This window comes from Rhinatrema bivittatum, chromosome 16 (genome assembly GCF_901001135.1).
Source record: "Rhinatrema bivittatum chromosome 16, aRhiBiv1.1, whole genome shotgun sequence".
Lineage (NCBI taxonomy): Eukaryota > Metazoa > Chordata > Amphibia > Gymnophiona > Rhinatrematidae > Rhinatrema > Rhinatrema bivittatum.
Genome location: NC_042630.1, coordinates 38,947,455 through 38,974,092, shown reverse-complemented (window position 1 = coordinate 38,974,092; position 26,638 = coordinate 38,947,455). Strand labels below are relative to the sequence as shown.

Sequence of the window (26,638 nt, the reverse complement as noted above, 5' to 3'; positions counted from 1 at the left end):
CGCTGAGCATTCATTTCAAGTATTCGAGCATTCCTAAAGCAACACGTCAACACGGAGGCAGCCAGGCTAGCTTTCTCTTCCTCCTGAACAATTATATCCCACTTTCCATCTCCATTCAAGGCATAAAGTAGGTGAGCAGTCCCCCCGGCGGCTTTATTTCTTCTTCTAGAAATAACAGGGACCTGATATCCTTCCTCCCTCTGTGCTGCAGCCGGGTCTTTCTCTCCCTCCCCTATTCTTAAGGTCCCTCTGCTGCTGCCCCATGCATTGCTTGAATTCTGCCACTGTTCTGGCTCCTATAACCTCTGCTGGAAGTTGGTTCCAGGCGTCCACCGCCCTCTCGGTGAGGACACTTTTTTTTTCATGTTTCTGTAGAGTTTCCCTCCCTTCAGCCTCATAACCATGTCCTTTTCATGCTTCGGAAAATGCTTCCTTCTGGTACTTTACTGAAGCCCATTAGATAACTGAAATATAATATACACATTCAGATATGTATTTATTTACACTTATATATTGCTCCTGTCTGCAAAGCCACCCAAAGCAGAGGGCAATACCACTGGAAAATGCACAGCAATAAATAACATAAAAGCCAAATGCCTAACAGAATTCAAAATTACAAAAAACAGTCCAAAAACACTTTACAAACATGTAATTCACAGCACAGAAGAAAATATTGCAGAAACAGTCCAAAATCAAGCATTATATACTCTATATACTAAAATAAAATAAAGTTTAGCAATAAAAGCAGTCCACCTAAGATCAAACAGACTCAACAAATTCAACCGAACACTTCTCTAAAAGAAGGTGTTTATTTGTCATGTGAAAGTTGGATAATGATTCTCTAGATGTGCTTCCTTAGGTATTTATTTATTTTATTTTAATTAATTTATTTATTTATTTAGGCATTTTATATACCGTTGTTCCAGAATAAGATCTCAACAGTTTACAAAATTATTGTTCATGTTCTTGTTTAACAATCACTTTCTGAGCCAGCATTCATAATCTAGGTCAGAACCACGGCAGATTTATGTTCTTATTTATGTTCGCACATATTCTTAGTCAACATGACAGTAGATTTATAGTCTTCATATTCGTACATTTTCAAAGTCAGCATTACAGCAAATGTGGATTCTAATTCAACTACCTATACACTTTACATCAATCATTACTTATTGCTCACTTCACTACCATTGTGTTGATGATGAGGTTTTCAGTATATTGGTGTTTTATGCTAAATCATAAGCTTTTCTAAAGAGCCATGTTTTCAGTTCACGTTTGAAATTCTGTTTTTTTAAAATTTATTTTATTATTTATTTATTTTTATTATTTATTTATTTATTTAAGGCTTTTATATACCGACTTTCTTGATACAAATCAAATCAACTCGGTTTACATCAAACAATGCAGTAACTGTAACCAAACCAAACAACAAGAGACAAATTGAAGGAGTATAAAGTTACATTATAACAAGGATGCCTTAACTGGGAGTAGGAAACGAAGATAAAGTGCAATATACAAGAGAATATGTGAGGGGCAAGGAGCCATCCTCGTGGTAACTTGTAACATGATTTAGCATTTATTTCCTTACATCATTACTGGAACGTTATTTTATTTACAAAATTACTGGCACAATTCAGTTTATTAAGTTTTGTATAAACATAATAACAAGAACAAACAATGCACTGTTCGAGAAGCACAAACAAAGCAAGTGAGAAGTTATGGCTCACAAACAATAAACAATAAATCATATTTAGCTCAAAGTATATATGGGTCATGTCATTATTGCAACCTGATACATTTAGACATGCAAAGCTAATTATCTCCAATGCCAGTATGGGTCCCAAATCTGCTTATAATTGTCCACTCTATTCTGCAGCATATAAGTTAATCATTCTAATACAGCAATCTCAGTTAGTTTAGTCTCCCAGCAACTTCAAGAAGGGGTTGTTTTTCATTGGTGGGCAATCATTAAGCGAGCTGCGAGCAACAAATGGCCAGAAATTATTTTTTTCAGTTGCCTGGTGTAATGACTCTGGAAGAGAGTTCCACAACTCCCAATGGGACCTGCTATGGAAAACATTCAGTCCCTTATTTGCCTTAGATGTGTGTTCCAAGTAGAAAGTGCCATTAGAAGTTCCTTGTTTTGTGATCTTAATTAATTAATTTAATATTAATTTAATATCTCACCAATTAATTGAATATCTCACCATCAATACATAAATATCAGCCATTTCAATGTTACCCATTTGTAATTATCGTTAGCTATTGTTAACCTGTCCTTTCTTTTCTCTCCTCGCCCAGTTCATTCCACCCTTGTTCTATGTAACTGCTTTTTTCCACACCATAGTTCCAGTTTGAAGTTTATTATGCACCCCTGTTTCACTGTGAACCAGCATGATGTGACTGCTGTCATGAATGCCGGTATATAAAAAACTTAAATAAATAAATAAATAAATCTTAGAGTTCTCTGTGGTGCACAGTGTTGAAGTGTCACTCCTAATAAGCATGGATCAGTATTGTTGATGATACTGAAAATTAGGGTTAATATTTTATAATGAATTCTGGATTGTACAGGAAGCCAGTGCAGTGCCATAAGCGAGGGGGGGATGTGGTCACATTTCCTTGTTCCTAGTAATAGTCTAGCAGAGGCATTTTGGAGTAGCTGTAGTGGTTTTAGTAAGCTTGAAGGAAGGCCTAGTAGTAGGGAGTTGCAGTAGTCTAAGTTTGAAAATATTAGTGTTTGTAAGACAGTGTGGAAATCCTGTATTGTTAGTAGAGGTTTCCGTCGGGATAAAATTCTCAGCTTGGTGTATCCTGTTTTTATTAATTTGCTTATATGCATTCCAGAGAACAGGGGCCGTACATGGAAAGAAGTGCCCCCAAACTGATGTCTCTTTAACTAAAGGGATACGAAGATGCTCTCCATAGGATGAACTCAAGGCTTGAGATGGAAGACACTCAGAAAGCACCTGTAACTAGGCGGGCCGCATTGTTTTGAAGTGACTTACGTTACAGGGTGTGGAGTTGCAGTAATCAATGTGTGATAATATCGGTGCATGTGTAATTGTTTTATTTTTAATCAGAGCTCTGCAGGAAGGGGTCAGACAAAACAGAGTTTAGCATATTCAACCTTACCCTTCTTTCTTCCAGAGAGTAAGTTCATCTTCAGTTCCTTCAACCTCTCTATTGTGGTCTTGCTTTTCTTGGAGAACTCAACTGGGAAATCAGAACTGCCTCTTTCTCTGCATGCACGTCAATGCCAGGACTGGCTCAGCTTGTGCCCCTTGACATGGAGCAGCAATGGTTACTCTACGTCAGTGGTCCTCAGCCCAGTCCTTATGGAGCTCGCGACCAGTCTGGTATGCAAGATATCCACAATGAATGTGCATGGGATACATTTGAATACAATGGTGGCAGTGCATGCAAATCTATCTCATGCCTAATTCATTGTGGATATCCTGAGAACCAGTCTGGTCAGTGAATCCCCAAGGATCAGGTTGTGGACTACTGCCAGGTTGTGTTAGATATGATCTGTACTGAGTCCTTTCAAGTTTTTATTTAGCTGCTGAAGGGAGGATGAGAGTGAGTGGGGAAGGAGTAGAGGTAGGGGATGATGATACATCACTTAGGTGTTTTCCCACCAGTGTGCCTTCAGATCTGACCAGGTGTGCCACGGAAAAGTCAACATTGCCTGATGCTCAAATCCAGGCCAGCACCTGGGCTCTGCTCTCAGCACCTTGTAACAAGTGACACCATTGGTGGCTCTTAAATATGTATGTATAGCTCCTTTCGGTAATCGTGCATGCCTCATCTTCCTAGCTACAGCATGAGCTCCAGAATGTGATAATTAATGGGCAGCATGCAGGCCATGGTAGCTGGCCTCCACTTTGTGCAACCCATACATTGCACACAGTAACTCCTCATCTAACCCTCTCTTAAGCTTCCTTTGAGACCTTCCAACCTCTGTCTTATCCCCAGGCTGAGTGAAACGGAGAGAGTATGCACTAACACTGGATATGACTGTGTTGGAAACAGCATCTGTGAAGGAGCTTTGGCAGTCGCATGCACACTACCCACCCCACACAGACTTCTCCATTCTTCTGATCCAATGTGACAGGTTAGTGTGTCTCTGCCCCCTCCCTCTTTTTTCAGTTTTGAAAAAAAGACTGGTGAGGGTTTTCAGTGTTTCCTTAAGAACATAAGAACATAAGAAAATGCCATACTGGGTCAGACCAAGGGTCCATCAAGCCCAGCATCCTGTTTCCAACAGTGGCCAATCCAGGCCATAAGAACCTGGCAAGTACCCAAAAACTAAGTCTATTCCATGTAACCATTGCTAATGGCAGTGGCTATTCTCTAAGTGAACCTAATAGCAGGTAATGGACTTCTCCTCCAAGAACTTATCCAATCCTTTTTTAAACACAGCTATACTACCTGCACGAACCACATTCTCTGGCAACAAATTCCAGAGTTTAATTGTGCGTTGAGTAAAAAAGAACTTTCTCCGATTAGTTTTAAATGTGCCCCATGCTAACTTCATGGAGTGTCCCCTAGTCCTTCTACTATCTGAAAGAGTAAATAACCGATTCACATCTACCCGTTCTAGACCTCTCATGATTTTAAACACCTCTATCATATCCCCCCTCAGTCGTCTCTTCTCCAAGCTGAAAAGTCCTAATCTCTTTAGTCTTTCCTCATAGGGGAGTTGTTCCATTCCCCTTATCATTTTGGTAGCCCTTCTCTGTACCTTCTCCATCGCAATTATATCTTTTTTGAGATGCGGCGACCAGAATTGTACACAGTATTCAAGGTGCGGTCTCACCATGGAGCGATACAGAGGCATTATGACATTTTCCGTTTTATTCATCATTCCTTTTCTAATAATTCCCAACATTCTGTTTGCTTTTTTGACTGCCGCAGCACACTGAACCGACGATTTCAATGTGTTATCCACTATGACACCTAGATCTCTTTCTTGGGTTGTAGCACCTAATATGGAACCCAACATCGTGTAATTATAGCATGGGTTATTTTTCCCTATATGCATCACCTTGCACTTTTCCACATTAAATTTCATCTGCCATTTGGATGCCCAATTTTCCAGTCTCACAAGGTCTTCCTGCAATTTATCACAATCTGCTTGTGATTTAACTACTCTGCACAATTTTGTGTCATCTGCAAATTTGATTATCTCACTCGTCGTATTTCTTTCCAGATCATTTATAAATATATTGAACAGTAAGGGTCCCAATACAGATCCCTGAGGCACTCCACTGTCCACTCCCTTCCACTGAGAAAATTGCCCATTTAATCCTACTCTCTGTTTCCTGTCTTTTAGCCAGTTTGCAATCCACGAAAGGACATCGCCACCTATCCCATGACTTTTTACTTTTCCTAGAAGCCTCTCATGAGGAACTTTGTCAAACGCCTTCTGAAAATCCAAGTATACTATATCTACCGGTTCACCTTTATCCACATGTTTATTAACTCCTTCAAAAAAGTGAAGCAGATTTGTGAGGCAAGACTTGCCCTGGGTAAAGCCATGCTGACTTTGTTCCATTAAACCATGTTTTTCTATATGTTCTGTGATTTTGATGTTTAGAACACTTTCCACTATTTTTCCTGGCACTGAAGTCAGGCTAACCGGTCTGTAGTTTCCCGGATCGCCCCTGGAGCCCTTTTTAAATATTGGGGTTACATTTGCTATCCTCCAGTCTTCAGGTACAATGGATGATTTTAATGATAAGTTACAAATTTTTACTAATAGGTCTGAAATTTCATTTTTTAGTTCCTTCAGAACTCTGGGGTGTATACCATCCGGTCCAGGTGATTTACTACTCTTCAGTTTGTCAATCAGGCCTACCACATCTTCTAGGTTCACCGTGATTTGATTCAGTCCATCTGAATCATTACCCATGAAAACCTTCTCCATTACGGGTACCTCCCCAACATCCTCTTCAGTAAACACCGAAGCAAAGAAATCATTTAATCTTTCCGCGATGGCCTTATCTTCTCTAAGTGCCCCTTTAACCCCTCGATCATCTAACGGTCCAACTGACTCCCTCACAGGCTTTCTGCTTCGGATATATTTAAAAAAGTTTTTACTGTGAGTTTTTGCCTCTACAGCCAACTTCTTTTCAAATTCTCTCTTAGCCTGTCTTATCAATGTCTTACATTTAACTTGCCAATGTTTATGCTTTATCCTATTTTCTTCTGTTGGATCCTTCTTCCAATTTTTGAATGAAGATCTTTTGGCTAAAATAGCTTCTTTCACCTCCCCTTTTAACCATGCCGGTAATCGTTTTGCCTTCTTTCCACCTTTCTTAATGTGTGGAATACATCTGGACTGTGCTTCTAGAATGGTATTTTTTAACAATGACCACGCCTCTTGGACATTTTTTACTTTTGTAGCTGCTCCTTTCAGTTTTTTTCTAACAATTTTGCCCTTCTTTTGCCCTTAAGAATCCTTTCTGTGGTGGTTGGTGTACCAAACAACATTTTTGTTAATGCAGGTGTGCTCTATGCTTGAAAAGGTTGGGAAACATTGACATGGGTGCTCAAAACACCCATCTTGAGTAAACGCTTTTACAGTGTCTAGGTAGGGGTAATTTGAGTTTAGCACGCTCAATCATTTTGAAATTGGCTCCTGTGATGCACCATACCATCTGCTACCCCACCCCACCCTTTTTAGAGTTCTACATATAACTGCCTGTGGGTGTTGTATATGATATTCAGTGGAAATTATTTTGCTGTTTATGGCCAAATTGAAAAGGAAAGTGTATTTAAAAGCAGGCGTGACCTGTACAAAGCAATGCACCTTGCCACCCTAACTGGCTGTGGCACCCCAGCATGGGTCCCCCAGCCTTCCTGTGTACTGCTCAGGGACTTGGGGGTTCAAGTTCGAGCTAACCAACCACATCATAACCTTGTGCAGCGCTGTGTGCAGTCATGGCAATCCTCTCCCGTAGTAAATTATCTCCTCCCAACCAACTCCAGTGTGTTTCAGGAAAACAAAGCAGCTGAGCGCTTCCCATTATCGTACTTTCTATATTTCGGTAATTACTTTGTCAACACCTGTACATATTTGTCGTGCCAATAAAGCTTGTTGAAGCGTCAGAAGGTCAGCTCAGGCGACAGAACGAACCCAAGCAAGCCCCAGTCCGCCAGCTGCGCCGAGCTATCCCGGCGTGGCCGCTGACGTCACTGAGGAGGGAACGCCCCCTCCGCTGGCGTGCGCCGTCTATTCTCCGCCCACCCAGGAGTGGGAGCTGCCCCCTGGCAACCATGGAAACCTCCCGGGGCAAGAGGAAGAGAAGATATTATTTCAGTTCTTTCTGCCGCCTCTCCCCGCTCTCCGCGCCTGCCTTTTTATATATCCGTTTGAATTTATTGAGAGGTGAGGGGGAGGTGAGGGGGAGGGGAGTCAGCGGCTTCCGGTTAACCTTTAACCTCCGGTTGCCAGGGAGGAGGGGGGGGGGTGGAGCTCTAGAGCCCGGTCGCCATCGAGACGCATCAACAAGCGGGTGCCGGGAAGTGCTGAGGCCAGGCTGCGGCTCCCGGAGCAGTTATGGTAAGAAGCTTATTATTGTTGTTATTATAATCAATAATAATCAGAGCCCTGCTGCATGCACTGAGGCTGCAGCTCCCAGGAGCTTTAACCCAGCCATAGTAAGGAACACTAATAATTACTATAACCCATGCTACCTGCCCACCTGTTGTCTCGGTTCGGAGTTTGTTGTTTATTTTTGGAGGATTGTATTTACTTCCAGTAACCTCCAAGACTCAAATACGGTAAAAGCCATTAACGCCGAGTACGTTTTGTATATTACTGTAATGTTGCTGGAGGTGGGAAGGGGGACTGTGGGTGTCTTGGGATGGGTGGGGGTGTCGGAGCTTGTTTGGAAGTAAGAAAGGGAGTCGGGGGAGGTGCCGTGTGTTGGGTGGATGGGAGTGTGTTGTGTTCAGGGTGTGGGGTGGGAGGGGATGTCGTGTTGGAGAGCTGTGCGGCCTGGGAAGGAGTTGGTGGGGGAGTAGGTATTGGGTAGAGAGTGTGTAGTGAGGATGGGAAGTATGTGGGGATGAAAGGGGTATTGAACTGAGAAGGGGATTGCTGGGTTGGGGAGCTGTGGAGAGAAGGTATTGGGTAGGAAGTTCATGGGGTGAGAGGAGGTTATGGGGTTGGAGGGGGTGTTGGGGTGAGAAAGTAATATTGGATTGGGGAGCTGTATGAAGTGGGAAGGAGTTGGGGGTGGGTGGGTTTAGAGAGTGGAATGCACGTGGGATGTGGGGAGGGGTATTTGATTGGAAAGGGGTTGGCAAGAGTTGTGCATGTTGGGGTGAAGTTTTTGAAAATGTACCCCTACATTTTGTGTGTTCATATACAGGCCAATTTTCATAAAAAAGCTAAGGGATCAATTTTAAAAGCATTGCTCACACAAAAATGCCCACATGGGTGCATATGTGGGCCGCGTGCGAACAATACAGATTTTAAAGGGGGATGGAAAAGGGGTGAGACATGGGTGTTCTGGGAAGGGGCCGACACTTATGCGTCTAACTCTGTATTTTAACCACAGTGCATGTCAGTTGTTAGTGGCCCAACTTTACTGCTGCTCCTGATGAGGAACAAGTCTGTAGATCTTGTGTTTTAGGGCTTAAATGATTGATTGAGGGGTCTGGGTCAACTGGGGGGTGTGGAGGATGAAGAACTAGAGGGGTCTGGAGATTGACTGTCTGGGCAAACTAGTGGACTAATTGGAAAACTGGGAATATCCTTCGTGTTTTAAAATTTGCTTACATATGCGTGTTAAAGCTGGCAAATTTCTATGGCAGATTTGCGAGGTAGGTTTGCTTGAGTAACCTTTTAAAATTAGGAGCATACCTATCTGTCAGGCCAATACGGTATAGTGCGCTCCAATGGAGCGCACTATTAACCTGCCCTTGGACGCGCGTTTTCCCTTACCCCTTATTCAATAAGGGGCGGAAAATGTGCGTCCAACCCGTGGAACCTAATAGCGCCCTCAACATGCAAATGCATGTTGAGGGCCCTATTAGGTATTCCCGCGTGATACAGAAAGTAAAATGTGCAGCCAAGCCGCACATTTTACTTTAAGAAATTAGCACCTGCCCAAAGGTAGGCGCTAGTTTCTGCCGGCACCGGGAAAGTGCACAGAAAAGCAGTAAAAACTGCCTTTTCTGTGCACCCTCCGACTTAATATCAAGGCGATATTAAGTCGGAGGTCCCAAAGGGTAAAAAAAGTAAAAAGAAAAAAAAAATTTAAAATGGGCCGGCGGCTGTCAGGCCGAAAACCGGACGCTCAATTTTGCCGGCGTCCGGTTTCCGAGCCCGTGGCTGTCAGCGAGCTCGAGAGCTGACGCCGGCTAAATTGAGCATCGGCTGTCAAACCCGCTGACAGCCACCGCTCCGGGCTAAAAGGAGGCGCTAGGGACGCGCTGGTGTCCCTAGCGCCTCCTTTTGCCTGTTTCTACCGCCGGGCCTCATTTAAATCGAGAATTGCACGCACGGGCGAGTGGCCTGTGCGCGCGCCGGGAGAGCGGGCCTTCGTCCGCTCTCCTGCAGACTTTACTGAATTGGCCTGAAAGGTAGGTGTATTTTAAAACATGCGTGCATGATTTAAAATTCCAGCATATCTCCGCTTGCGTGCTATGTGCATGATGGACACATGCGTGCTTGTGTTAAAATGAGCTTGTAAGCACTTAACCTAGCTGGCTAGGTTTGTCAAGATAAGCTTTCGACTGAAAATACATCGTAAATCTAAATGGCTAAAACTGCCACCTTAGTCTTTGGGCACCTAAATCAGCACTAACCAGCTACGTCCTCTCCAATGTGATTCAAAATGAACTTATGGGGCCAACAACACCTTCATTTTCCCCTCACTCCCACATGATTAAAAAGGAAATCGCTGGGCTGAGGGCATCTCAGAAACCCACTCTCACCCACCCACCTGAGGAGAAAATTAGTAGGCCCAAGGCTGCCCTGGAACCACCCACCCACCTGTGTCCTCCCAGCTTGGCTAGGGACATTTAGGGGGGGGCATGAGGTTTCTTGGGGGGTGAGGGTGCCCTTGTCCTGCAATATTTTTCCTCAGGTAGGCAAGGGGGAGGGAGTGTTCTGGAGCACCCTCATCCTGCTGTATTTCTTTTTCAGGTGAGCAGGGAGAAGCCTTGTGATTTCATTTTCAATCAGGAAGGTGGTAGGAAGGATCTGGGTGGCCAGTTAGGGCTGTCCTGGCAGCATCTAGGTTTGACCAACCAAGTTAGGCACCCAGCACTGAAAGTCACATTTATTTATTTATTTCAGATTTTTATATACCGGCATTCGAGACAGCAGTCACATCATGCTGGTTCACATAAAACAGGGGTGCATAGTAAACATAACTATAACAATGGTGCTGAAAAGGCAGTTACATATAACAGGGTGATAAGAACTTGGCTGAGAAGGAAGAGAAAGGACAGGTTATTAATTCACACAGGTAAACGATAGAAGATATGGTTAACCATGGTGTAGGTGGAGATTAGGGGTGGCTTGGAGGTGTTAGATCAATTGGCGTCCGGGAAAGCTTGTATATACATAGCCACCTTCCCTGCCCCTGGCCACGTCCACATTTTAGATGCCTGATTTGAGATGCTGAACACTGTCAGTTTTCAGAGGGGCCAATTTAGGGGCCTAAGCCCTTTGAAAATTGAACTATATTCTTACTGAATTCTGAAGAATTTTTAAATATAATTTCATTCGGTGAACATAGCATTAGCAGGTAAAAAAGTTATTAGGAAGCACAGGCACACACAATCTTATAAGCTGCCTTTTTCTTCAGAAAGATGGCTAAAAAAGAGGTTGCAATTACAGGTTTTGGGACGCATGGAGGGTGATTTTGAAAGCCGTTTACTCAGGAAATTAGCCTGGCTGAACACTGCCCTGCGAAACGTATGCGCGGGTGTCCGCAGCAGATCTGGTTTTCTTAGCAGAGTGTATAAGAGGGTGTTTCTGGGGGGGGTGCTTAGACTGGGGAAGGGATCAGTGTGTGTTCTTGGCATTTTGAAAGTACGTCACTATTTTACACAAGTTCAAACTCCGTGGGCACTTTTAGCATGCGGATGTTGCTCTATTTAATATGCACTGAGTTTTATGATAAAATAGCAAAATACAAAGATAACATTAACAGCAAATAATTTAAAATAATAAATCTAATAAATAAGCATCCTTAAGAGAAAATGTACAACTGTAATTTAAAAGAATTAACACACAAAGGCCTCTTTAAAAAGCAAGATCCCTTTCCCAATTTCTAACCCACCCCCATGGGCCTTCTCCCTCCTATACAACCTATGGTCCCTCCCTGACTCCTATTTCTGTCCCTCCATGGCCCTTCCTCATATTTCCCTCCCAAACCCTTTCTCCTCCCAATCTATCCCTCATCCCCCTTCTAGATTACTTCCCTTCTCTCTGTCTCCCCCCCCCCCCCTCCCCAAATATCCCCTTTCTGGCTTCCCTTCCTCTCATGTAACCCCTTTTTGGTTTTTATCTTCCCCTTCTTGGTTTATCCCCTGTCTCTAGCCCTCCCCTCACCTTTTTGACTGGTCCAGGTCTGCCCACGGCTACTGCAGATGGTGCAACAGCAAAGAGAAATCTGTGTGGGGCTCAAAGCTTTCGTGTGTTTGTAGGCCCTGTAGTGAACCTGCTCCTCACATAGGTTACCTTGGGAAGCCGATGCAGGAAGAGAGGGCGGGACCACTGAATGGCCTTTAAGCGTGCCCATGCCAGCTCTGGGCTCTTTTGGGACAGCTGGAGATTTCTGCCAGTGGCAGACCGGCGGGTGCCGCTTCGGCTCTTCAGGCTGGCCCTAGTGAGTGTGCAACAAAATTGAGTGCATCCCACAGTGTGGTGTTTTAGCATGCACATTATGCAAGTGGTAATTAAATCTGCCCACATTGATGCAAACTGTTTAGAACATTGCTCCGGAAAATATTACTTGCAGAGATTGCACCTGCCTTCTCTACATCTAATTTTTCCTCCTGAAACTACATGGGTCGACTTGATTAATCAAATCTCCACATGTAGGTCCTCTCTCTGTCCTCAAGAACACCTCCAGAATCCATGGGTAGGCTCACCTAGGGAACAGACTGGGCAATATTCACAGTCCCCCACTTCTGTGGGTACATTTTTACCTGCAGAAAGGGCTTTGAATATTGCACTCCCTGTTTTTACAAAAGGACATGCTAGGCCTCCTGCCTAAGCCCTTTAGAGACGTATATGGAACTTATGCAACAGGCTCTTTTTATTGGCACAGTCATTGAAGGTTTTGTTGGGCACATCCCCAACTCAGGCATATTTTATTGCTCACAAGGCAGTCTGAATGCTCAGGAATCATAGCAATTGCATGTTTCTCTGCGCAGAGAGAAGAGCATTCTCACAAATAGTGTCAGCTCCATGTTCTGTGCCACTTAAGCCAGATAAGTTTCGATTTACCTGACTAAGTGGCGGTGGATGAATATCTGCCTGGCATTGGTGGCTGCCACTTATCCGGATAACTACCTATCCGGCTAGATAGCCAGCTAAGTGATGAGCGAGATGGGGGCATAACTGGGAAAAGTTACTGGAGACCTGTGCAAAAGTTACTTGGATAAACTTTTTAGATAGTTGGTTATATTCAGTGGTGCAACCACGCTGTCAAATATCCTGGTTAAGTTAGCCAGATAGGTTTATTTGGCAAACTAGCTCAGCTGGATAATGGCTGAATAATATCCCCTGTATAAAGACATTTAGGATGGGGATATGGGAAAGGATTACAGATGTGCTGAATTTCAAACGATCTATATTTAATTATTTGGAACTCTGTTGCAGTTATGGAAGATATTTCTGCCTGTAGTAAAAATTTGACAAATATTTTCCTATCCTTGGCCTTGCGAACTCATCCTTAATAACTGGAAAGGGTAGCTGCTTCCTAGAAATACACATGTGGTGGCGTACAATATGTTTGACACGCAGATATGATGTTGCTGCATCTTAGAAAAATTTCTGGAAACCTGGACACCACAAGATCATTATGCAGACCATTATCGAACAGCATGGATCTTTGTAGCCAGGCTTCAGAGAGAAACCTGCTGGGTACTTTCTCTTCAGTTTATTTAATTATATTTCTAAGTTGCCTAATTCAAACCGGAATCCGTAGGCAGCAACTCATCACCAAGTACATGATTATACAGTTAAACAGCAATAAATAAATAGAACATTGAAGCAGCGTTGCAAGTCCTTTAGAAATCTAAGCTAACTTACTGAAAGGGTTCTGTAAACAGCCATGGTGTGCAGTGTTTCCTGAATGTCAAATAATCTCCGATTGTAACTTGCCTTGGGGCCAAAAGCCAGAGCGCTGGCCCAAAAGGAGCAAATGCTGTCTGGCACTTTTCTGTGTGTGTCGTGGAGAGCAATGCATCTTGTGAGGAAAGTACATTTCTCCCTAGGACGGACACTGTAATTTGTTCTTGCAGAAGTGAAGGATTTTATTTCTTTAAAGCCCTTGTAAATCAGTTAACAGGAGTCGTAAAGTAACTGGTAACCATTGTAAACGTTAGGGAAATACTGCCACATGCCTTAAAGTCCTAATCCCATCCCTATGAGGGGCTGCAACTGATTTCACGGCTCTTTATATAGGCCTCTATGTAGAGGGTTGCAATGATTGAAGCGTCCAATAAAAATAAATAGGAGGGGTAGCAGCTGGGGTAGGAAGGAGAGGCACTGGGAAAAGGGCATAAAGATGTAGGCATTTTGCCTAGGGAGAGAGAGCCCAGTGGGAGTAGTCCCATCCCAAGTTTCTGCCCTGGGTCCCTTTATCTCTTAGTGCCTTTCCAGAGTCACTGCCAAAAGAAAATCAGTCCTGGCGCCACAGGTGCCCACTATAATTAAGCTGCCTTATCAAACGCCCAAAAAAGCTGTGCATGTTAACACAGAAAGCACTGCATGCACGTGATGCATATCGACATCCCCGGTGCTGCTCAGTCCTAAGTGAAAGGGCAGTTTAGCACAGGAGATCTCATTCCCCCTTCTCCTATCAAGGATGGCTCCCTTCCCAATGTAGAAGATCGGATCCCCCCCCCCCCCCCCCCCACACCAAGGCTACGCCCTGCCCCCATCATCAAAATTCCTCCACCATGCTCTCCCCCCCCCCCCCCCCCCCAGCCCACTTCCCACCTCTGCGCAGTGCATTCGTTCTGCCCAGGAGGGTCCTGATCTTCCCCTGCTGAATGATGCTGTCTGTCCTGAGGCAGGCATTACATTTTGGATCCTAGCAGGTATGTATGATATAGTGCGTGGGGGACAGCATTTCACTCTATTTCTGTGCAACTCGCTAAAGCCTAAATTGCATATGGCATTCTCTTATTTAAATATGGCCGTGCTGTATTTTTACCATATCCACTGTGGGGGAGGGGGGGACGGATGGTTTAGTGTGCATGCTAAATTTTAGTGCACTTTTTCTACTCCTCAGAAACCCTCCCCCAGTAAATGCGTTCTGCAAACGCTGCTAGAACCCCCAAAGCCCCTTTAGAGGAAGCCAGCGCCTTTGTTGTTTTACCTCTGATATATCTGGCAGTTCATGGGTATCAGTTTTCCTTGCTAACATACAGCGACTGAACTGAAGCCATTCAAATCTTTTGAGAACCTGCTAAGTTAATTTTCATTGTTTGTCTCTTGGATGGTCAAAAGCTCTTTTCCACTAAATAAATCCACTTAAAGCCAACGTAAATGATGTGCACCCGATGCCCTCTGAGAGCGATGTTGTGTACTTAAGATCCTTGGGACTTAGTAATGTGCGCGGAGCGATGCTTCGTAGTGGCCTTGGGGGAACGTGGGAGAGTCCCTTCCTCGCTCGGCTCGCATGTCTGTCCAGGCTACGGCTCCTAGACATGGATTATTTATGTCCGTGCCCGCATTTATGCCCTGTGTGTCAGAGGCTGATAGGCAGGCAGCGCTGGCTGCGAGGGGCACATTTGTCTGCTGCTTGTCTGATATTCCAGAAAGGAAAATGCGCAGCTCCAACTCCATAAGTCATTTTAAGTGTGTGGCCTCTGAGAGGCCGTAAAAGTGATTTATCTGTAGCTGTTCAACTGGGCTGACATGAGCTGGAAGCCACAAAGCGCACACAAAAGGGCTCCTTGTTCCCGCTATCGCCATACGAAAGCTCCAGATTACTTCAACTAAGAGCCCTGACTCTTAAAAATTATTAGACGCAGAGGAGGTGGGAGTTGAAAGAATTCCTGGGGCTCGGATGCCTTATCCTGTCCTCGCCACTTACTTGTCTGAATGCTTGCGGTTGTGTCACGTTATCTCTGCGGATCCAGCTGTATTTACGAGATTGTTCAGCATGCCAGCTCTGAGCTAGAGGGATCCATGGTGTTTAACATACTTTTATTATAAGTTCATGTTTTACAGGAGCTTAGCCTCTAGTACTTGCTTTCCTTATACTCTGTTCCATTTTGTAGTCTGCCTCTTCATAAGATAATGCCATAAGTGAATAACAATAGACATACAGTACAAACGTTATGTACGTTACAAAAACTGCCAAAACAAATATGAATACTATAAAATCGCCAATAGCTTAGGACTGAACAGAACAAAGAATCCATCAAAATATCTCTACTCATAGCAATCTATTACCGCTAGCCCTATCCATAATATATCGGGCTTGGTCGTGTGCCTGTCAGTGCTCGCGCATGTTCCCCAGCCCGCCGATAGATGGCGCTATAATATATTGGGCTTGGTAGTGTGTCCGTCAGTGCTCACGCATGTTCTCCAGCCTGCCGATAGATGGCGCTATAATATATCGGGCTTGGTAGTGTGTCCGTCAGTGCTCGCGCATGTTCCCCAGCCCGCCGATAGATGGCGCTATAATATATCGGGCTTGGTAGTGTGTCCGTCAGTGCTCACGCATGTTCCCCAGCCCGCCGATAGATGGCGCTATAATATATTGGGCTTGGTAGCGTGTCCGTCAGTGCTCGCGCATGTTCCCCAGCCCGCCGATAGATGGCGCTATAATATATTGGGCTTGGTAGCGTGTCCGTCAGTGCTTGCGCATGTTCCGCAGCCTGCCGATAGATGGCGCTATAATATATCGGGCTTGGTAGTGTGTCCGTCAGTGCTCGCGCATGTTCCCCAGCCCGCCGATAGATGGCGCTATAATATATTGGGCTTGGTAGTGTGTCCGTCAGTGCTCACGCATGTTCTCCAGCCCGCCGATAGATGGCGCTATAATATATTGGGCTTGGTAGCGTGTCCGTCAGTGCTCGCGCATGTTCCCCAGCCCGCCGATAGATGGTGCAGACAGCTCCCATGTAGACACTTAACATAGAAACATAGAAACATAGAAATGACGGCAGAAGAAGACCAAACGGCCCATCCAGTCTGCCCAGCAAGCTTCACATTTTTTTCTCATACTTATCTGTTTCTCTTAGCTCTTTGGTTCTATTTCCCTTCCACCCCCACCATTAATGTAGAGAGCAGTGATGGAGCTGCAACCAAGTGAAATATCAAGCTTGATTAGTTATGGGTAGTAGGGGAAGTAACCGCCGCAATAAGCAAGCTACACCCATGCTTATTTGTTTTACCCAGACTGTGTTGTTCAGCCCTTATTGGTTGTTTTTCTTCTCCCCTGCCGTTGAAGCAGAGAGCTATGCTGGATATGCGTGAAGTATCAGTTTTTCTTCTCCCCTGCCGTTGAAGCAGGATATGCATTGAAAGTGAAGTATCAGGCTTATTTGGTTTGGGGTAGTAACCGCCGTAACAAGCCAGCTACTCCCCGCTTTGTGAGTGCGAATCCTTTTTTCTTCTCCCCTGCCGTTGAAGCAGAGAGCTATGCTGGATATGCGTGAAGTATCAGTTTTTCTTCTCCCCTGCCGTTGAAGCAGGGAGCTATGCTGGATATGCGTGAAGTATCAGTTTTTTCTTCTCCCCTGCCGTTGAAGCAGAGAGCTATGCTGGATATGCATTGAAAGTGAAGTATCAGGCTTATTTGGTTTGGGGTAGTAACCGCCGTAACAAGCCAGCTACTCCCCACTTTGTGAGTGCAAATCCTTTTTTCCACATTTCCTCTTGCTGTTGTAGCTTAGAGCGATGTTGGAGTCACAGTAACCATGTGTATGTTTATTGAATAAGGGTATTGTCTCCAGGCAGTAGCCGTCATTCTGGCTAGCCACCCACTCTTTATTGACGGCCTCTTGATTTTATGGATCCACAGTGTTTATCCCACGCCCCTTTGAAGTCCTTCACAGTTCTGGTCTTCACCACTTCCTCTGGAAGGGCATTCCAGGCATCCACCACCCTCTCCGTGAAGAAATACTTCCTGACATTGGTTCTGAATCTTCCTCCCTGGAGCTTCAAATCATGACCCCTGGTTTCTTTATTAGCCCTTGAGGGCTCAAACACGCCAGAGGTACGAAGGACAGCGGCCATCGCGGGACAGGCAGAAAATAGCGGAGACCCCGACATGCCGCAAACGGAGCGCGTCCCGCGGCACAGGCTCCTTTCACGGCAAGGATGAAGGCCCGGCGCGCCATTCGCAGCGAAAAGGGAAGCCCCCCCCCCGTGTGCCACAATCCGTGCGCCAGCGCCTTCATCTTCGCTGCGAACGGAGCGTGTGCCACGGGACGCGCTCCGTTTGCGACATGCAGGGGTCTCCGCTGCTATTTTCTGCTCAAGGCGAAAATGGAAGGCCACGGTTGTGTCGCGAACGGCGCGCCGGGCCTTCATCTTCGCCGCGAACGGCACGGGTCCCGCAGCATGCCGGTGAGAGAGAATGTGTGTCGGGGAGGGTGAGAGAGAGCAGGAGGGTGTGAGAGAGCGCATGGGTGGGGGGGATGCCGATGAGAGACAATGTGTGTGTGAGAGAGGGCGGTGACAGAGAGCATGGTTGGTGAGAGGGTGGTGGGGAGGGTGTGAGAGAGAGCATGGGAGGTAAGAGAGGGAGGGTGGGGGGAAGCTTGAGTGTGGGTTTCAGAGAGAGGGAGCCTATATGAGGGGAGGGGGATGCCGGTGAGAGAGAATGTGTGTGTGAGAGAGGAGAGGGGGTGTGGGGGAGTGCGAGAGACAGCTTGGTTGGTAAGAGGGGGAGTGCCCGGGATGCTTGAGTGTGGGTTTCAGAGAGGGAGCCTATATGAGGGGATGTGTGTGTGTGTGTGTGTGCGAGAGAGTGAGGGAGCCTGTATGAGGGTGTGTGTATATGGAAGGGACACTCTTACAGTGAATTTCTAGGGAAATTCTGCTCAAAACAAGAGCAGATGTGCCAATAAAAAAGCTCGCCCCCCGGGCCTAGAACAGGTACAGTTGCTAGTTTTTATATAAAACCGTTGCCTTGCATGTACTTAGGGGAGATCATGGCTGAGGGCGTTTACATCAGCCATATATCATGCAGGATTTCCCATTATTATGTGCTCTTTATTCTAGCAGTAAAGAGAGCATTAAGGGGAGACTCTCTCTGCCTGTCTGGTGCACACATAAGTCTGCCAGCAGTCAAGGAACGACTTTCTTCCTGCTTATGTTTGACTCATGCTCTTACAAAGAGTGTGCATTGATTCCTTTCTGTTTAGCAGAGGCTTGGAATCACGTCAGCTCCCTGCTCCGAGACAGACCACAGAGGTCACATATCAAGTCACAGGACAGCTATGCCACGCAGGCTGTTGTCGTGATATTTAGGAGTTGCTTTCCTTTACAGACATCAAAGGCAAATGACTCCTAGACTGTAATTTGTATAGGCCAATCTCATTGATTTAACTCGGACATGAAAATTATGGCAAAATATTATAACGTCCGATCAAACTGGATTTGTAAAGAGGAGAAATTCTGTTGCTAATACCAGAAGAATAAATATTATTCATATGGCCAAACACTAGATCCCTGGATTTATCCTATCTCTAGACGCTGATAAAGATCTCCCGGCAGTACCTGTTCATAGTGTTACAACACTGCGGATTTCCTTTACCATTTGTAGAATGGATACAGGCTTTATATAAGACTTCTTGAGCCAGAATATTGGTTATTGTGCATTTTCTGCTACATTTCATATTAAGAAAGGAAGAAGACAGGAATGCGATTGTCACCTACCTTATTTAATTTGGCGTTAGAACCTCTTGCTAGGAGAATGAGATACCGCATAGATAAAGGGATTTAAGGTAGGGTCTACCGTCCAGCAGATATCCTTATATGCAGACAACATTCTGTTATATTTAACCATGTAGACACTTCCCTCTCTGGCTTGGTTTCTTTATTAGATTACTATGGTGGTATCTCAGGTTATACGATTAATTGTAACAAGTCTTTTTTTGTTACCTATTGAGTTCCAAGAGGCTGTCGGTATAATGCAGTTGAATTTATAGTATCTGACTCGACTATCAAATATCTGGGAATTGTAGTATCCTCAAATATAAAAGATCTATGTAGGCTAAATTACCTAGCAGTGTTGGCTACAAGCAGACTTGAATAGATGGAAAGCTTTTCCATTATCATTGGGAAGGTCCTACTTAGTTAAAATGGTTGTTCTCCCTTGCCTCCTCTACCTGTTCCAACATTTACCATGCAATATACCAACGCGGAACTTTAAAACCTCAGATGGAGCAATTACTTCCTTATGGAAAGGACAACATTCCTGTATAAAACTGTCTGTCCTGAAATTTCCCCAGGATTGAAAATCCCACATATATATGTATATTATTTAGCAGCAAGATTATTGAGAATAAAAGGGTGGCTTACTTATACTAATACCTCTGGCTTCGTACAGCATTGCTAACCACGTCTATTACAGTCCTCACTTTATTCCACGATAGGACGAGCCAGTCCGATTATTTCTCACACTTTAAACATCTAGCGAACCGTTAATAAATTATTAGGAGAAATTTCCTCTAAGGGAAAACCTATTTCTCCATTGCAAGGAAATCACCTTCTTGTCTAAGACCACTGTGTCTGCTGATTATAGCAGATTGGAATACGAAAGGTTTATGCCACTTAGAACAAATATGAAAGGGACAGCAATATAAAACATTTAGAGTACTCTGTGCAAAATGGAATATCAGAACATATGCATTATATGTTCCTGCGATTAAGAAAGAGGTAGACACTTTGAGGTAGAGTACAGGCTTGGAATCTACACTGATGCAACCCAAATTTTATACCAAATTAATATTCAGATTGTCATGTATGACCCTGACCCAACTACTAGAATATCTATCATTGAACAATGGAACATTGATTTATCTTTATCATTGGATGAAGACGATTGGAAGGATATTTGGACAGCTTATGCTTAACTTATCTAGAATGTTTCACTTATATAGGAAATCTATATGTACAATGTAGTATTTCGCAAGGCTTAGTGCTGCAAATGCACTATGCTGGAGGGGCTTTGGTATGCGTGCCTTTCATATACAGTTGTGGTGGGAATGTTCCATCATACGGGTGTTTTGGGGGGCAGATGCAAACAGATATAAGAACTATAACTGGTACAGATATACAACTGTCAGCTCCTTTATGCCTGCTTGGTAGTTGGGAAGATCAATTATTGTATGTCCCTTGATACATGCTGCTTGTATAACTATAACTTATTATTGGAAGAAGGTGATTAGTGACATTGCAATTATGGAAAAGATGATAGATGCTCTTAAAACCCAGTCAGAAAAATAGGACACCATTTGGAAGATTTATTGGCAGTGGAGAAGTTCCTTAAAGACATTTTGTAGACACCTCATTATTCATTGTTACTGACCTGGTTTCTAACGATTGGTATCTTAATGTGAATTTCAATGGAAACTGTGAATGGTACTGAACTTGCATTGTAATTTGTATTGTATGCTTGTCTGTTTAAAGAAAGAGAGGCAAATGACCCTTCTGTTTTAATGCTAAGAGCTTGATAACTCTACCCGCTTGATTGTGGAAGCAACTCAAAGAAAACAAGAATCTTGGCTGATCTGGGCGACATAGTCCCAGATGCAGAAGTGGGTTGACAAAATGGAGACCGTTTCTGAATCTGAAAATATAAGTAAATTGATATCTCTCTCTCTCTCTCTCCTATATATATTATATAAAGAGTTATGAAGATTACGATAGACAGTATTCAACCTATAGTTTAAGTGCCTCTAGAACTATATATATATAACAAATTAATATGTATATGAAGCACTAATGAGTTAAACATAATTATAAATTAAATAAAAACAATTTGAATACAAGACAACATCCTTGACTAAGCAAGATACAACAATAAAAATGAGAGACACTGTAATCCACAGCAATTAACAAATCACCAAAACTGACGTGAAAGGAGCTAATGAAAAGTCCTTCGATGTGCTATTTCTCATGAAGTTCCTGATGAGTTATAGAGCCCTAGCCACATCAAACTTGCCGAACATGGGAGGTTTGGCCTTGTTTTCAATTCCTATCAAACCAAACGTGAAGGAGAAAGGCTGAGTTTTGCTGAAATCCAGTAGGATCACGTGTGATAAAGTGTTCTAAACAGAAAGGAGCAATCCACCGTTGAGTGCACGCGTTCCTTTACGCTTGGCTCTCTTGCGAGCCGTGCAGATTTTTCCCCCTGAGGAAACTATTTTTTTGGCGAAACAGAGGCCTGTGGTGAGGAGAGGAAAAACGGTTCTACCCATTCAGGAAGAATTGTCGTACTCCTTCATCTAAACCTCCCATGTTTGACGTGGCTAGGGCTCTATAACTCGTCAGGAGCTTCATGAGAAATAGCGCATCGAAGAACTTTTCGTTAGCTCCTTTCACGTCCGTTTTGGTGATTTTGTTAATTGCTGTTGATTTCAGTGTGTGCCTTAACTATTTTTGTATTTTGCTTGTTCAAGAATGTTGTCTTGAAGTCAAATAAAATTGGTTTTATTTAATTTAAAATGAACTCATTAGTGCTTCATGTACATATTCATTTGTTATATAGATATATATATATAGATATATAAACTGGGGACTTTTTCAAACTGTCCGCTCTGAGATGGCATTTTGAAACTCGCCATGAGCACAATGCACCCGTGGACATTTGCCACTCCATGCAGGTTACCCCCAAGCTTTATATTAAGGGTAGTAATATTTACAATTAAAACCAAGCAACTGTCAAACCCATATGAAAATTACTGCTAGCAACATGTTTACAGGGTGAGCAGCCTTCTTGATAATTTAGGAAATGCTTTGCTTTGCTTTGCTTTTGGACTTGGCCATAGAAGCAGTCCTGTGCTTTATCCCTAATGTCAGGGTATCAGTACCCCAGACAGTAAAAGTCCGGGCCCAGCGTTGGCTGTCATCTGAAACCAATTCCCCTTTATCCCCCTGCCGTCAAGGCGGACAGTGAAGTTGCAGTTGCGTCAAAATCATGAAAGCTAATTGGTTAAGGATAGTAACTGCCGTTCCATGCAAGTTACCCCCTTTTTTCATTTCCATGCTCTAGTCCTTTAGGGATCCGCAGTGTTTATCCCAAGCCTTTTTGAATTTGTTTACTGTTTTTTGTCCTCACCTTCTATGGCCAAGTCCAAAAGCAAAGCCCGATCAAGCAGCATTGTCTGAATTATCAAAGATGGCTGCCCACCCTGTAAAAATGTTGCCAGCAATAATTTTGTTTATGGGTTTGATGCTTGGTTTTGATTGTAATATTGCTACCCTTAACATAAGGCTTGGGGGGTTACTACCATCAGAAATTTGCTGGGCAGACAGGGTAGACCATTTAGTCTTTTTCTGCCGTCGTTACTGTGTTACTACGTTTTGTGCCCACGTTTTTCCATGGAGAATCACATAAGCAGAGTTGAAAATGTGAACTTCCCTTCTTGTTTAAATGCAGCCCCCCTCACCTACAAGTGTTGGGGAACTCTTTGTGGACTTCTAACCCCATTGAGTGAAGGCACACGTTTCTTTTCCAAGGCATGTTTCTTTGGAGAAAAAAGCAAGGGCAAAAGTACCTAGATACATACAGGTCAATGCAATATAGTGCGTTCAGCCTAGCACACAGCTTGACGCACGTTTTGGAGGCATTATAATAACTCCCAATGCAATAATGGGATTAGCGCGTCCAAAACACGCGTCCAAACCAGCGCGTAGCTATTAGCACTCATCACATGTAAATGCCATGTAGATGAGACTGTTAGCTAGTACCCCCGATGCAAAAAATCACTGTGTCCGACCTGCATGTTTTAACCCGCAAAAATGAATGCCAGCCCCGAAGCTGGCATTGTCTTGAGGCGCCTCAACAAAACAACCAAATATTCTGCTTTTCTGTGGTTCCTCAGACTTAATTTCTTCACGTTACTAAGTAGGAGGAACCACAGAAAGCAGCATCGTAAAAAGAAAGCTGCGGACAGATTAGGAAAATGGGACACTTGTAAACTGAGCATCTGTTTTTCCTAACCCGCAAAGCCATGTCTCCTGGGCGCCCGATGCCAAGGATGTGCCAGGGACGCACGGTTTATCCCTAACGCGTCCTTTTTAGCGTGGCCACCTCGTTTAACCTATCGCATTCAGTGCCCAGGAGAGAATGCATGAGCTCCCGTTTTCTACGCACTCTTATTGCATCGGCCCCTTTGTGTCTGTGGCAGTCTTCAAAGGCAAAATACGCGTGTACCTTCTCTTTGCAAATTTAAGAACGAGGTCTGTGGGTACAAAGGAACTGCGGACTTTGTCTGAGAATCGACCGCTAGAGATGCTGGTATTAGCAAATGTCTGAAATGTGTGCAGCTGTCGAGGCTTTTGCCTGGGTTACTGTTTCAGACTTGGGCTAATTCAGCCATTTCTCTGTATGGGTGCGTTACCATGTGGCTATTCCTTGAACCTCCTGAGCAAACCGCGATAGAAGTTTTAAGCTGCTGTCGTGATCACGTTGTTACTGGCCAGGGGACCTGCACTAGAAATGTTGTCTGTCCCAGTTTAGCATTGGTCCCTTGGCAGATAGTACTGCAGGCTTCAGAGCCTCTCCCTGCTGACTCCTCTGTTTATTCTTGTCTGATCTTCTCCTAGCCGACCAGCGTTGTTGCCTCGAGCTCCGGGACCAGCAGCTCCAACAAATCGAAGGCCTTCAAGTACCGAACCAAAGCCCTGAGCTCTGAGGTGGATGAGAGCCTATTTGGAGTGGCCAAGGTAGGGGAGTTCTGCGGTACAAGTGCGCCCCCTATGGGCACCTTCAGAAATTCCACAAAAAAAGCAGGACAGTTACTTATATTTTATCACATTTATTTATTTAGATTTATATTCCGCTTTTTTTGCACTTTTTTCAGCACTTCAAAGTGGATTACATATATCCCAAGAGTAATATCTTGTTAGGCAAAGAGCATTATTCAGATTAGTTCTGCAATCTTATGCATTTCAGTCACAACAATGCCCAAAAGTCCCCAAATAAAGGAGAAGCACAGAACTCAAAGCAACACAATTTCAGAAGATTGATCTGCAGAACATTCTCTAATAAATCAGGCTGCTCTATATTTGGGAGGAATTAACCCTGATCAATAGCAATCTCATAGGGAGAAGCCACTATAGGATCGCTAGGTGAAACCTTACCCCTAAGGAAAAGCGTAAGCTGGCTGGGTTCAAAAAACATTTTGATGGATACTTCCAGAAGAATATTACACACACACCCCCCCCCCCCCAGTCTCAATCACAAAAATGGCTGCCTTATATTCTGAGTAGATCAGGCTACATCCAGGAAAATCCATTTTGCACATAAGAAACAAATCATCTTTATGTAATTAAAAAAAAAAAAGGCTCATCATCACATTCTGTCCACTTTCAGACGGTGGAGCTTCCAGAGTTCCTAAACTGGGCACTATCAGGCCGATGCAATATAGTGCGCTTGGCCCGAGCGCATGGCTTTACATGCGCTTGATCACGCGTTTTGGCAGCGCGTCCAAAACCCCTCCTGCAATAAGGGGATTAGCACGTCCATGCCAGTGCGCAGCTAATAGCGCCCATAACATGTGATTCATGTTGATGAGGCTCCTAGCTATTACCTCCCGGTGCAAAAAAAGAAAAGATGTGCGCCCTATACACGCATTTTTACCCTCAAAAATGAACTCCTGCCCCAGAGGTGATAGGAAGTTGGAGGAATCGAAAAAAGAACGGGGGTGAAAAAGTGGCCGGCGGTCAGGTTAGGAAAACGGACGCTCCATTAATGTGCGTCCATTTTCCTAACCCATGGCGCTGCACAGGATAGAAAAACGGACGCTCATAAAGTTGAGCGTCCGTTTTTCCTAAACCGCACGGACAGCCACCTCCCCTGGGCACCCAGTGCCGAGGAGGCGCTAGGGAATCACGGTTTCCCCTAGCGCATCCTTTTTACCGTGGCAGCCCATTTAAATATTAAATCGGGTGCCCGGGAGAGTGGGCGCCGATGTCGCATGTAAGGAAACTTAACTTATTTGGATGCTTGTCGGATTCTGCTACGGTATCTTCTGATCGCTCAAGGTTTACATCGAGCAGATCATCGCTTTGCATTGCTCCGTGCAGCACAGGAATGGCTCTAGATGCTTTACATCCTGTTTTCTCTTTGGTTACAGGGGACTATTTTTTTCGGCCTATCTCTGTAAAGCTCGAATGGCCCTAGAGGGGTTACGAGCACATTCTTTAGGGTGCAAGCAGTCTCCTGGGAGGTGTATCTGTTGGTGTCGCCTCGAGATATATATAGAGCTGTGACATGGCCTTCGCTTCTCGCTTTCCCCAGACATTACCGAGTGAATGTTCGGGCACCGGAAGGCACTGTGTTTGGTGAGGGTGTATTGTGTGTGGGTCTTTTCGGGTTCCCGCCCAGTGTAGGGGAGCTTGGGTACTTCCCACCTGTCTGGACTGATCTTGGGTATGAACAGGAAAGGAAAATTTTGGTTCTTATCTTTTAATTTTTGTTCCTGGAATACCACAGATTAGTCCAGAGGACCGGCCCCTTAGTTCCGAGAGACTATTGTAGCTGAAATTAGGTTCTACTTCAGAGTTTCTATGTGTAAGTACGTTGAACCAATATGTTGAGCCGTTGGAGCTAACCGAGGCTTTGGTTACTGTGTTGGTGGTTGAGGCTTCAGTTTAGGGGGCTCCAATGCGGGGATTTTGGTTTGCCCTTGAAGAGAAAGTTTGATTGAGTTGGAGTTTTTCTTCCTCTATGTTGGCTTGGGTACAGGTCAATACTGAGGGACTGCAGGTGGCATCTTGGTTATGTAACCGTGCAGGAAAAGTTTATTTATTCTCTGCCTCCATCTGCTGGTAGGGATGCAACACTTACTTGTCTGGATTGATCGGTGGGTATTCCAGGAACGAAAACTAGCAGGTAAGAACCAGTTTTCCTTTCTTCTCCTCTAAGCTGCTGCTTTGAAAGTGGCAAATAAAAAGCTTTAAAGAAAGGAGGCAGAGAATTCAAGAATCTTAAGAATTTCAAGAAGGTATTTTTTAAATATCTCTTTTTTGCAGAAATCAATTCCACTTTAGGAAAATTTACTTTTTAACAGCATTTTCAAAATGTTTCTACTTTCCTCTGCAAAAACAGTCTCTTTAAAAATATGATGAAACTCTATAACTTTTTATGGCATACAAAAATAGAAAATACTTAACAAAAGTAATGTCTTCTGGTTACAGTCACATTCCCGATTATGAGACATAAAACATAATCCTCCATTCCAA

General features: G+C 44.1%; 1 protein-coding gene across 3 annotated transcripts in view; it reads left to right on the top strand.

The window, feature by feature from the left end:
* Positions 1–7,468: 7,468 nt before the first annotated feature.
* Positions 7,469–26,638, top strand: part of CFAP45 (cilia and flagella associated protein 45) — a 109,249-nt gene continuing 90,079 nt past the window's right edge. For 2 of the 3 annotated variants that reach the window (XM_029580283.1, XM_029580282.1), the window contains exons 1-2: positions 7,469–7,570; positions 23,999–24,118. In XM_029580283.1, coding sequence (XP_029436143.1) covers positions 24,093–24,118 — 26 coding nt within the window. In that variant the 5' untranslated portion in view covers positions 7,469–7,570; positions 23,999–24,092. Of the gene's footprint in view, positions 7,571–14,168; positions 14,302–23,998; positions 24,119–26,638 lie in introns of those variants that run through there. The other variant, XM_029580284.1, reaches the window with a different exon arrangement.